The 12,582-nt window shown below is 43.1% G+C and overlaps 1 protein-coding gene across 1 annotated transcript; it reads right to left on the minus strand.

Moving 5' to 3' along the window:
* Window positions 1-4,407: 4,407 nt before the first annotated feature.
* On the minus strand, window positions 4,408-6,672 carry NKX2-1 (NK2 homeobox 1). The gene is made up of 2 exons (XM_044661960.1): window positions 6,303-6,672; window positions 4,408-5,090 (listed from the first exon to the last, which is right to left on the minus strand). The coding sequence occupies exons 1-2, from the start codon at window positions 6,667-6,669 to the stop codon at window positions 4,408-4,410; spliced, it is 1,050 nt and encodes a 349-aa protein (XP_044517895.1). The 5' UTR covers window positions 6,670-6,672.
* Between the last annotated feature and the right edge of the window lie 5,910 nt (window positions 6,673-12,582).

Consider the following 12,582-nt stretch of genomic DNA (forward strand, 5'->3'; position numbering starts at 1 on the left):
CCATAAAAGGATATAATATACTTTGGAAACCTGTAGATGGTTACCTTCAAGTTCCCCTGTTTGTACAGGTCACAGTCCTTCCTAGTTAAAGAGCTGCCTCTCTTTGAGGACCAGAGGAACAGATGGATAACTACTGATAGCCTACTGGTATAAATTATGTACTGGATCAATTTATCTCAGTATTAGCATGGGGTTTTCTCTGATTATACTACTTGGCCCGGTTAGGCACTTCACCCAAAGCCAGTTTATCTTCTGAGCTTGAGCTGTCTCCTAATGCCTTGGAAGTTCTGCAGAAGACAGTTCCTCTGAACATTGAAAATTGTGTGTTTGACTCCCTGACTCCTCACTTTGTCTCTCTCTCCCCCCCTCCTTACCTCTTCTTCCTTCCTCCTCCACCTGTCTTTCCTTTCTCTTTTGCATGCCTGCCTGTTTGCTCATGCTGCCCCTTCACACACCACTCCCCAATACTGAATAACTGGCTTCCATTTGGGAATCAAAGAGAACAACTCTGGTTCTTAGTTCTCTCGTTCCATTTCCTCTTTTTCTCTTTTTTTTCCTTCCCCCTCCCATTCCCCATCCAACACCAGTTCAGTCAGGCTTCCTTGCCTTTAGATTCCCAAGCTTCTTCTGTTTTCTGTGGCTCAGGCAAAGGCCTGGGGGCGGGGTGGAGTGGCGGGCGGGTAGCAAAGCAAAATGCTTTTTGATACTAAACATCAAACATGGTGAATTCCCTGGTTTCAGCCCCCAGTGCCACTACAACTGCACTTCAGGGCTCTTGAGAGTAGTCTCATGTTTACATCAGAGAGGGAGGGAGAAAAATTCCCTCTGCATCACGACACTACCCCCCCCCCCCACACACACACACACACACTCCTCTAAGTAGTCAGCAAGGGCCTGGGAGTAGACATAGAGGTGAAGAAAGGTCTGGGGGTTCAGGCACAGAACCCTTTCCATCAAAGGAAAGAGGACCCTAAGTTGGAAAAGACAGATGTTATCCAAACATCTGTGGACTCTACTGGGTTATTTTACTGCTTATTTCAGGTGCCAGTCTTAGAAGGGCAACAAGGCCTCTTTTCTGCCCAAATCAAAAAATGAGCCAAAGATGGGAGGCCATCTTGTAGAATAATGAAGAGAACAGAGAAGACATCCTGGCAGTTATAAGAATTCCAAGGGAAAAAAATGTGGTCAGAGTAGTAATATAAGCAGAAAAGACATTTCTTCTGGGAATAATTCCAAAGCCGCACACTTAGTTCTTCATTCACTCAATTATTTCATTATAAAGAAGTTTATAATATTTTTAAGTGTAGTGGAAACCATGTTTGTCAAAGAAAAAGAATCCCACTCCACTCTCCATAAATTTGTTAAAGAGTTTGTTTGCCTTTCTCGTGATTGATATGTAAATGTAGCCGGAATCCTGTTTACACAGAATTTTGTGCTACAGAAAGAAATGAATTCACCTTTCCTTGGAACAAGTCAACAGACTTTAAACCAAGCCGACAGCAGACTACTGTGTAAAGGAGTTTATTTAATGGAAAATCTAAATCTACTTTAAGAAAGACAAATCCGTGTACAGAATTAGTCAGTCGGGAATTACCCAGAACCAGCTACTAGCGTGGTGCTGAGACACCCTTCCACCTCCATAGGTCTATTACTTCGCTCCAATTTCTCTCCTTACCTGCTTGCTGTTCTGTGTCCCCTTTTCCCAAACCCCAGGGTCTTCTTTAGCTAGACTCAGAACGCAGATAGAAGGGAACGCCTATGAATTTTTTAAGTTTAATATTGATTTTGTTTGGTTTGAAAGCATAATTTCTTTTCATATTTTCATATTTCTCCTTAATCAATAGACGGGTTTTCGTGGGTCACCTTTTTCGAACCCCACTCCTATTTTTATACTAAACAGGACAATTGGACATTACTATAAGTAGAATACCAACACACTCCTTTGACATATAAAGAGGAAAAGCAGAAAAGTTCCCAGGAAGCTAACAAAGAGAGCTTGCTATTAACTTTTACAGTGCTTTCACTAACTCTGGTGTTCCTAGAGAGAGCCCACGGACCCACTTGAATATTTTAATTTCTTCCACTGAAAAGATTAGGAAGAGTAGAGCAAAAAAGAAAGGAAAATAAAGGGGGATAAAGGGTAGGAATGAGTAAACTTGTTCATTTCCTCGTGGGTTTTTGAAATAATTTAACCTGTTCCTTTAACAAGAAAAAAAAAATGATGTTTAAGAGACTTCCCACTTCAGTTCTTTCAGGCACTTCCCCATTAGCCATTTGAGTGTTTTTGTTTATTTGTTTTTGGAGGGTGGGATAGAATAGGAAGATTTGTGAGAGGTTAGATTTAATATTCTCATATTTTGAATTCCCTAAAAGTTCTTTAACTCAACCTGCCCTTGAGGCTATATTGCTTCTCTTTCTAGAAAAGAGAAAAGGTGAAGAAAATACAAGAAAATTGAGAGAAAAAGAAGATTTGAGAAGGAAAGGATGGAAGGGGATGGAAGATATTCTAGTCTACAGAGTAATGCTAACGATTCTTTACAGAAAGGATTTAGAATTCCCTAGTTGGATACGAGTTGAATAAAGCCCTAAACATCAGACAACCTATAGCCTCCATTCTGAGAACTACTCCAGCCTTGTCCTCACAGTCCTGCAACCCCTTATCTCACATGACTCCTCTCCTCATCCTAGTGATTCAGCTAAAAACCGCCTGCAAAGAAAACAATCCACAAAGAAACCTTCTCTGTGAAACTGCAGTCAGTACCTCTCTTTCAGTCGCAGAAATAACTCTTTTAAGGGCACAAATTAAATTGTCTCTTCCACCCTCCCCATCATTTAAAACATACATATACATACATTTCTAATTCAAAATGCACTACAAGAAAGGAAAAAAAAACATAAAGGATTTAAATTCTGAGCACAACAAATTCATTTAAAATGTCATTTTCAGGATGATTAAAATGATATCTCCAGTGGCAGAATTAAGAATTTTCTCAATATTTTATATAGCAAATAGGAGATTTTATTTCTAAAATCCAAGAGATTTTAAAAATATATTCTTCACTTGATCTCTTTTATATTTTCTACAAATACATTTTCTTTTCCACTCCTCAGGATATCTGCCTCCTAAGAGGAGCCACAATTATTTTCAGTAGGCTGAGAAAAAGCTTCGGTTTCCATCTGAATAGATTTGGTTCTTCCCCAGCAGCTCTGGAAGAGTGAATCCCTTCTCTAGAGAGACTCTAAAACAAGTCTAATTTTCCTAAGGGAGTGGTGATATGCCCCTCCCTCAGTCCCACCAAACTCCCACAACCACTAAAACTAATAGAAGAAAAAAAAAGAATCTTTTTAATTTGTATAATTTATTAGAAGCTTCTTAGGAACTATATTTAATCCAAATATCTACATAAGTTACAACAGAAAAAAAAGACTGACTTCGCAAATACCAAACTGCCAAATAATATACACGGATCTGTCAATGTCCATAAAAAATGTGAAGGGGTGAGTAGATAGGGGAAAGTTGCAGAATTTCCTTTTTACAACAAAATATACAGATACTAAAAACTAAATGTTTAGTCCAACTTTTGACAGCATTATACAGCTACAGGTTCACATCAAAGGTAAGAAAAAAAAATATGTCAAGGCCAGTGAAAATGTTTCCTTTGCCTTGAGCAGCCAAATTTGGGGAGGGGGCAGGAGACAGGGATTGAAGCCTGGGATGCCTTGTGCCTCCTTTGTTTCTGTGATGAGTGGGTTTGGTAAAAGCGCCTTTCCTCTTTCCCCAGATTCCCCACTTCCGAAATCCATGAATTTACATTCGAGTCTACTTAGCTGACAATGTGTATGGGTGAAAGTTGTTTCCTAGTATGTGTGTGTATGTGTATATGTATGTGTATGTATGTTTGAATGTGTATGAGTATTGTGTATATACCCATATACAATGTGTATATAAGTTTATATATACATGTAATGTATATTATGTAAATGTGTGTGTGTGTGTACATATACACATACACATATACTTTTAAAGTCTAAAGTCACCATGGCCCTCTCGGAAAAGTCCCATTCAGACGTTCTAAACCCATTTTCATCACCTAAGAGAAACCCCCAAAGTATTTCTTTTTCTGTCCGTCTCTTTCTGTTTAAAGATTCCTTAAAGAAACCTTAAATTCACTTTTTTTGCTTCTATTAAAACGCACGAAATTAAAAACCACAGAAAGGAAAGACGTCCAGCAGTTTGGTTTTTGTTTTGTTTCTTTTGTTTAAAAGGAGAAAGACTATTAAGAAAAGTTGAAACATAAAGTGGGAGCAGCTGAGTTGATTCTTATCTGTGTGTGCTGTGATGGGGAGATGTGGAAAGTGGAGTGGGGTGGGTGGGGAGGACTCATTTGTTTTTGGTATGAAATCTTTTCACCAGGTCCTACCGTAAAGCAAGGTAGAACAGGACATGGCAGCGCCATAGTCCGAGCTCGAAGAGTTCAGGTGGGACAAGCTGGACACTTGGCTTTGGAGGGACGAAGGACTGGCGGAGTGCTGGGCCAGATCCGGGGACTGGCCAGCGCTGCTAGACTGGTGGTTCGGGTGCTGGCTTAGGCTGGTGCCGTTGCTGGACACAGTAATGGCCGCAGCCGCGGACCCCTGCTGCTGGTGGCCTTGGAGGCCAGCAGCACTGGGGGCGTTAGAGCCCGCCTGGCATGGCTTGCCATCCTTGACCAAGACCGGCACTGCCACTCTCCGCGGGGACTGCTGCTGTTGTTGGCAGGAGCCGCTGTCCTGCTGCATCTGCTGTTGGGCGGCCTTGTCCTTGGCCTGCCGCTTCATTTTGTAGCGGTGGTTTTGGAACCAGATTTTAACTTGCGTTGGTGTAAGGTGGATCATGCTGGCCAGGTGTTCTCTCTCAGGAGCCGACAGGTACTTTTGCTGCTTGAAGCGCCGCTCCAGTTCGTACACCTGCGCCTGGGAGAAGAGGACCCGGCGCTTTCGCCTCGGCGCGCTCTGCAGTGGAGCTATGTTCTTGCTCACGTCCCCCAGAGGGCCCAGGCCTCCCATGCCGCTCATGTTCATGCCGCTTGTGGGGCCCATGAAGCGGGAGACTGTAAGGTGACAACAGCATATGGGTCGGGCTGGGGACCTTGGCGACATTTCCGCCTCAGGTCCCCTTAACTACAGCTCCACACCCCACCCCTCTAGGCCCCGACCGCCCCGTCCAGGCATACTGTTCACCAACTCAGGGGGTCTACTGGGCAAGTGAAAGGAAGGCTCTGGATTTTCATTATTTAAAAATGTTTAAAGCAAAAAAGTACTTTCTCTTTTGGTCTAAAAGACTCAGTGATGCAGTCTAACCCTCGAGAGACTTCGGTGGGAATCCTAGAAGCAGTCCTAGCTGCAGTCCACAGAGTGGGAATTCAGATTTCCCGCTTTCTGGACAATATATATTCCAATTTAATCGCTTCTGCAAAGTCTTAGTTCCCTTGGAAAAACTTGGAACAATCCCCAATTGAACTCATTTCAAAAGGATATTTTAGAGAGGAGGCTGAAGGTCTTAAGAAAGGAAGGGCTTCGTTTTTGAGGGAAAATCAGAAGCCTAGAATTGCGGGGTTGAAAGCCTTAGACTAAAACAGATCTAATTCCTACCCCCCCCCCGCCCCATATTCTGCATGCCTCCTCACCCAGTCAACCCTCAAACCCCTTAGCCCATTGACTGAAGGCAAAATCGCCTTCAAGAAGTCTCCTACTCTCCAGAGCAAAGGACTTTGCTAATTTCTTTGCTCTCAGCATTTTTTATCTCCTTTCTTCAATTACTTCCTTAGTAACTGGAGTAAGAGGATCCTGTGCATTCTACCCTAGGCTAACCCCCTCCCCCCTTGTCGCTTTTTCCACAATCCCAGGCCAGGCCGCGATTGTAGCTCCCGATGCCACTCGTTTACCACCAGCCCCCCACCCCCTCATCAACTTGCTTCATTTCCACAGAAAACATTTCACTATGTAAGGACTTATTCTTCCTCGTCTCTCCTTCTCTTAAACCTCAACAAAAAAAGGTTTTGAGAAGGGTAGGGAGGGTATGGAGAAGAGGGAGAAAATAAAGGAAGATTTTCCATTGGGAGTGTTCGGGACACCCAAGAATCTGTTACCCCTTCTCTTCTCTGCTACCCTTGGCATATAGGTAGAAGAAGGAGGACCCCTAACTTCCCTGCACTCCTACTCCTTTACGCCGCTGCCCGGAGGTCCCCTCAGCGAACCAAGGTCCCCCTCCCCCGCACTCTCCCACTCCCTTCGCTATTGCCCGCTCGTGGGGTAACACTTACTGGATGGGAAGCGTGGGTCCGCGTTGGCCCCATACCAGCCTGTGGCCGAGGCGCTGTTCCTCATGGTCTCCTGGTAGGGAGGCAGCTCGCTCATGTTGCTGAGGTTGCCGTTGCAGTAGCCCCCCATAGCGGTGTGCGAGAGCTGGGGGACCCCAGCAGCAGTCATATGGTAGGCGGCAGTCACGGTCCCGTTGTGACCCATCGGATGCTGCTGCATAGTCGGTTGGGCTACCTGACTCTGTCTGTATGCCGCTAGCGGAGCCCCGAGGTTACTCCCCTCCATGCCCACTTTCTTGTAGCTTTCCTCCAGGGGACTCAAGATGTCAGACACAGAGAAAGGAGTCGTGTGCTTTGGACTCATCGACATGATTCGGCGGCAGCTAGAGGAGGAAGGAAGAGGAGGAAAAAAAAAGGAGAGGGGGGAAGGCAAAGCCTCGCTGCTTTTTCCCCCTCCCTTTGCCAAATATTCTGGTGTTACCTTAACGCCGATCTTGTTGGATGTACACGTAACGGAGTGGACCAAGTCCGCCTTAATTGGATTGAGTGGAGGCTCAGGGGCTGCCTTCCGTTTGTTTTAGCCAGGCGCCAGGTTTTAGGCAGCCACCAGAGGCGGGGCGTAGGCACTAAAGCTTCAAGACAATAGAAGCCTACATCTTGCCCGAGATAATTAGCTTACATGCTGATGACAAGGTAAACACCTTTAAGTTTCACTTGTCAGGATTTTTAAGTCTTAAAAGAAGAGAGAGGGAGAGACGGGACCCGAGACATTTTTTCTCTCTCCTTCCCTCCCCCCAACTCCTCACCCCCCTGATTTCTTGTGGGGTGTCGGTAGGGTGGGTGGGGAGAGAGGAAGAGGAGGGAATGAAAGCAGGGAGGGATCGTGGGGGGAGTAAAAGAGGAGGAGTGAGAGAAGGTAAATGCTGCTTTTCAATCAATCTACAGAATGGAAAAGTGAAATGACTTTCTCCTGTGCTTACGGACCTAGTAGAAGAGAGGGATTTGATGCTGGGATGAAGTTTGGATTATCACCTGAGCCCGCCAGAATTGTTCCCCACTGCCCTCCCAGATCTGAGCCTTCCAGTTTGTTCTAGACCACATCGGACTTTCTTCAGAAGAGACCAAATAGTGAATAAATTATAGAGCTCCAGACTAGTGCTTTTCCCAGAGATCAGATACTTGGGTCTGCCTTTCTTAACAGTCAAAGAGACAGCGCTCTCCTACTCAGCCCCTTCTTTCCTCCCGGAAAAGAATCCTGTTGGGCTGAGCAGCAATTTAGGAAGGGAACGGAACGCACACCACTGGGGAGACTGCTTCACCTCTACCAGGCCCTCAACTACTGAGAGCATCACCACACCACACCACACCACACCACACCACACCACACCACACACACACACACACACACACACACACACACACACACACATTCACTTCTGCCCTACAGAGGTTGTGTATATCAATAATAATGCCAGAGTAAAAACTCAAGCGGGTTGGACACACGGCAAGGAAGACTTGGTTGTGTGTTAGGTATGGAAGTGGGGGATTAGTTCGCTAATTAGATGGGAGTGGATCGATATGGATGGCACCACCCCTAGCCACCACCTCCGGAGCATCTTTCCATTCAGGGGACGCACAGGCACAAGGCTTCCAGACTTGAGTGAACAGACTTTTAGATAAATCTTGAAGAAATCTTTTCACTTCTTCTCGAGGAAAGGAAGAAGGGAGCAGATATGCTCCCTCTTCATTGCTTTTGACAAAACCAAACTCTGGAGTCATAATCTCTTTTCTAGGCTGCGGAGATAGTCTAAGGGATTTCATTCAATACACTGTGTAGGAGGAAAACGTAGAGCCTGCATGGTCAGAGGCCAGTAGTTCCCAGTTCTAGAGAACCAGGAGAAATTTTATTTTGGTCAGTGCTCTCAGGACTTTTGCCCCATACTTTAAAGAAATGCAAAAGTACACTTGGGAAATAATTAAATATCCTTACTTAAAGTGGTCGTGTAAATGGTCAATTTTCATTGGTGATTGCACAAGATATTAAGACACAAGGATAATTTTGTTTTATTTAAGCACCTCTTGCTCAGCAAGCAAGAAACTGCTGAGGATAAAGGTTTCTATTATGAGAGTCTATCCTTCAAAAGTAAAGCTTGAATCTTGAGTTTGCCTCAGGCAGAGAGAGTTCTTTCCTATACCATAAGTAGTTTAGGAACTTCTTGCCACCTGCTTCTTTACTGTCTTTACACTTTTTAGTCCCTTGTACTACTCCCCTTCTTTATAGAGGACATTGATTATAATGGAATTGGACTCTGAGTCGACCCAGAGTGGAAATATTTTACTTTTTTGACATCTTGGCTGATGTTTTGTTTGTTTGTTTGTCTTTGGATTTCTTTGTTGTCTTCCTTGGAACAAGTCTGGAACCCAGGAACATTGAAGACAGGAAGGATTTTCTTATGAAGTATTGGCCTCAAGGTCATTTGCGGTAGCAAGTCAAGGAGTCGTATATTTTTCTCTCCCCGCCATTTCAGTAATTTACAATTTGAACATGTAGCACCGTTTGACACTTTAATTCGGGCTTTTTTTTTTTTTAAAGGCGCAGCCTTTCTTTCTTCAGTAGAAATTATATTTTTTGTAAGTTCCCCCCCCCTTCCGTTTGCTTGTTTGGAATTTTAAGAACATGCAAAATAGATATGCTTTCTTCTCACACTAGAAAGGGGTGGGAAGAATTACAGTACCCAACCATCTCCCCTAGTACTGAAAATTTTCATTCGGGTTTAATGACGGGCACAATTCGCTGCTGGGGGCAGGGAAACAATACTGTGGGAGAAAGGCAGTATTCAAGAACAAGATACCGCTCAGATATGGTTTTCTATTTAATATTTTTTCAAAAGGGATTTTCCTACAACATTTCCTAATATAATTTCTTCATTCCAAGCCTAGGGAAAAAGGAAGACATCTGAACTCATCTGAGTCTTTTTCTATATATATTACCCAAATTCTTGCAGGGGAAATCTGATTGTGTGGCCCCAAAGCTTAGTCAGGAATAGAATGGCAATGGGAGATGAAGCTAATCTTCTTCAAACATGAAGTCCAGGTCCCCCTAATGCTATATTTACATAAAGAAACAAATAAGTTCTTGTAGTTCTCTCTATATTTCATAAGTATTGTGTAAATGTAAATACACAAGAATATCAATACTCTTTTAAGCACTTTTTCTTCTTTGAACTCAAGGAATTGGCCGAAGCTCCCCTCCACACTTGTTACATATTTTCCCCAAAATTTTAAAGCCAAGTCTATATGATATACAACACGAAACAATGTGTATCTACAGCTCAACTTCAATAGGATATTTACAAAGAACTCTCTCTAACAGTTATTTTCTTCAAAGAAAGTTAATAGTCCTCTTATGTGACATAAACAAAGTTTTGTAGAATACAGGCACCTTTAGTCAACGTTTATTACATTGTTTCTTCCAAGAGCTCCCAGAAAGAATAAGTCTAAAAGGAAAGATTTTCCTTTCGATTTTAATTTGGATTAGATCCGCATTTTTTTTAAAGCAGTAAAGTGGAACCTGCTGCAACCTGACTCTTAAGGCCAATTTATGCCCCTAAAGGTCCTCTTCCAATTCTCTCGTTCCCCTTTTCCCACTCCTTTCAAATCTTTCTTTCTATATCTTCTTCACCATACATAACACTTAAAAACTAAGTTGGGGCGGGGGGGGGGGGATGAAGATAAAATGAAAAAAGACGACTGTTTACCATAACGAGTCTATAATAGCTTTGAGTCCAGTTAAATTTATAGCCGCTTAGGGGGAGATAAGAAGCTCTGTCAATCAAAAGAGATCTGAAATTAGGGTGAACCCGCTACACCACGCGTGATTTTTCTCCCAAACTCTCTCCTTTCTTCTCTGGTAATCGTCTTTCTAGACAGCAAAGAGGTTTGATTTTATGATAAATTAGGACAAAAGCCAGAGCTGACTAGAAAAGCCCTCGAATTCTTCCAGGAAGAACCTCCAGACTGTCAGAGGTTAGGAAGCGAATTTACAAAACTCTGCACACCTTTCTTATGATCCCTAAATAAAGCACGGGTTTCACTCTCTCCTTTTCAGACTTTCTCCCCTCAGCGTTTGCGAAGTCTAGGCAGAGATGAGGTGGGGGGAAAAGGCACCGTTTTTGTTTTGTTTTGTTTTGTTTTCCACGGGACTTCACTTTTGTACCAAATTTGATGTGATCATGATTTTTATTATTGTATTGTTACGAGAGTACTTTAAAAATAAACCAGAGTACTTTAAAAATAAACCAGCTCAGTGTGTGTGATCGCACGCGCCTGTGTATTTGCAAGGAGACTGAGTAAAGAATTTAGAGGTCTCTCTTTCTTTCAGAATATTTTTAAATGACCATTATTACTTTTCCTGACATCCTCTAATTCCTTTGGACATTACTTCTCTTCGTGTTTCCCGTCTAGGAAAGTTGTGTGTACCACGTGCATATCTCTTCCCAACTTGCTGTTCCAATTCCTCGTAATCTGGGTCGAAGTTCTGCGGTTTAAGAATCTAGAATTGAAAACCACGCTACTGGTTTACATATGCCTCCTTTCATTTCTTTCACTTTTTCTATGTCATAATGTTAGTCTTCAACAGCCGAAGAGACCAGCGTTTTCCACTTCACTCTGCATCTTTCTAGAATTGAGAAACAATGCGTCCTCTGAAAAAGATTTCAGGTCCCTATTTCCCTGATAAAATCTTCGTTTTTCTCGACTCCATGGCATTGGTGGGGTTGATCACAGGGTTTGAAGGCGCAGAAGCACTGTTTATTTGTTGAGTTTCGGATGTGTTTCAGCCAGGAGAATTGAGCTTTGACGCCCTCTCTGGAGCTATCTTACCGTTTCAGCCCCTTGTATTCTCAGCTCTTGAGAATCCATGAAACTTTCCTCCCCTTCAAGGGATTAAACAATGGGGGTGAGGGATGGGGAGTGGAATTGACCATTTAAAGAATTTCCTACCAAGTTTCTCTGCAATCCTGATGGAACTTGTTTTTCATGCTCCCCAGGGTACAAAGCAGGCAGCACAGGCCAGCACATTTAAGCAGACCCTGAAGTAGAGGCATTGAGACACTGAGCTGGAAAAGGAAGTGCTCTTTTTCTGCACATATTCTTTGGTTTACCCTCCACCCCCACATTTTGGGAAGATGCTGAACTTCGTTGTCAGAAATTTCCTTCACAACCCAACTTCCTCTCTCCCCTACCATCCTTCTCTCCCCAGTCTGCCCATTTTCTGGCTGGTCAAAGATACATCTGTTGAAATCCGGTTTTTATTCTTTCATCCAGTCTTTTCTCTAGGGCTCCCGATCCCATTAGGACTGGAAGAGAAACTCTGAGCAAGACTTAAAGCCATTTCTTCCTTTGAGCATCCCCCTTTTATCTGGTGGATTCCTACCTCTTTGTTTTAAGAATTAATTTGAAAACCTCAAAAATTGAGAGTGAACCTGACATAGGTTGAATACTTGGTAGTAACAATCTTGGGGACTTTCCTCAGATAAATTTTGTCTTGGAATCTCTCCTGACCCCTACTTTTGTCCCAATTTGCATCATTTCCTAGCTATTTCACCACTAGTACATATTTCCTGGGCCCAACAGAGAGGAATGGGTTTGCAGTCTCCAGAAGCCTACAACTCCAGCTTCCCAGAAGTGATCTATGCCCAAGATATGTATCCCCAGCAGAAAAAGGTAGCAGGTACCCAAAAGGAATAGTGATGAGTGAAAAAGACATTGAACTGGAAACCTTAGCAAGACTGAAGGAACATAACTTGTGACTTCTTTGTAGGAAATGACCAAGAGAGAGAAGAACCTTTATTGAGGCATGTCAGCACCTGATGGGGGATATGTTGCCTCCTAAAATGGCACTGAGAGCTTAGGTGACTTGTTCAGTCACCCAGCCAATATATATTCCAGACCAAACTTGAAGCCAATTTCCTGCTTCTGAAACTTACTCTCTAGTTACTAGCTACACTTCCAATGAGACATTTAAAGATTCAGAGAAAGTGAACCACTTAGAGGAGAAGAGACAAGAACTAAGGGTGATGCCCAGAGACAGACTCACCTGCAATTGTCAGAGAATGCACAAAAGAGAAGAGAAATTCAGATAGAAAGTTGAAGTTGTATATACTGTTTTTTATTTTGTTATCCATTGCTATCCATCTAGCCTTTGGATGTTGAGACAAACAAGTACTGAAGATCTCTAAAAAGCTCATTCACCAAGCAAGTCTTTCATTTCATTTCTCCCTTC

The sequence above is a fragment of the Gracilinanus agilis genome, chromosome 2, assembly GCF_016433145.1.
Source record: "Gracilinanus agilis isolate LMUSP501 chromosome 2, AgileGrace, whole genome shotgun sequence".
Classification (NCBI taxonomy): domain Eukaryota; kingdom Metazoa; phylum Chordata; class Mammalia; order Didelphimorphia; family Didelphidae; genus Gracilinanus; species Gracilinanus agilis.

Excerpts from the sequence above, each read along its gene's own strand:
- NKX2-1 (XM_044661960.1), bottom strand. The coding sequence starts at position 6,669 with ATGTCGATGAGTCCAAAGCACACGACTCCTTTCTCTGTGTCTGACATC. Across the intron at positions 5,091-6,302 it reads GGACCCACGCTTCCCATCCA|TCTCCCGCTTCATGGGCCCC; the intron begins GTAAGTGTTACC and ends GTCACCTTACAG.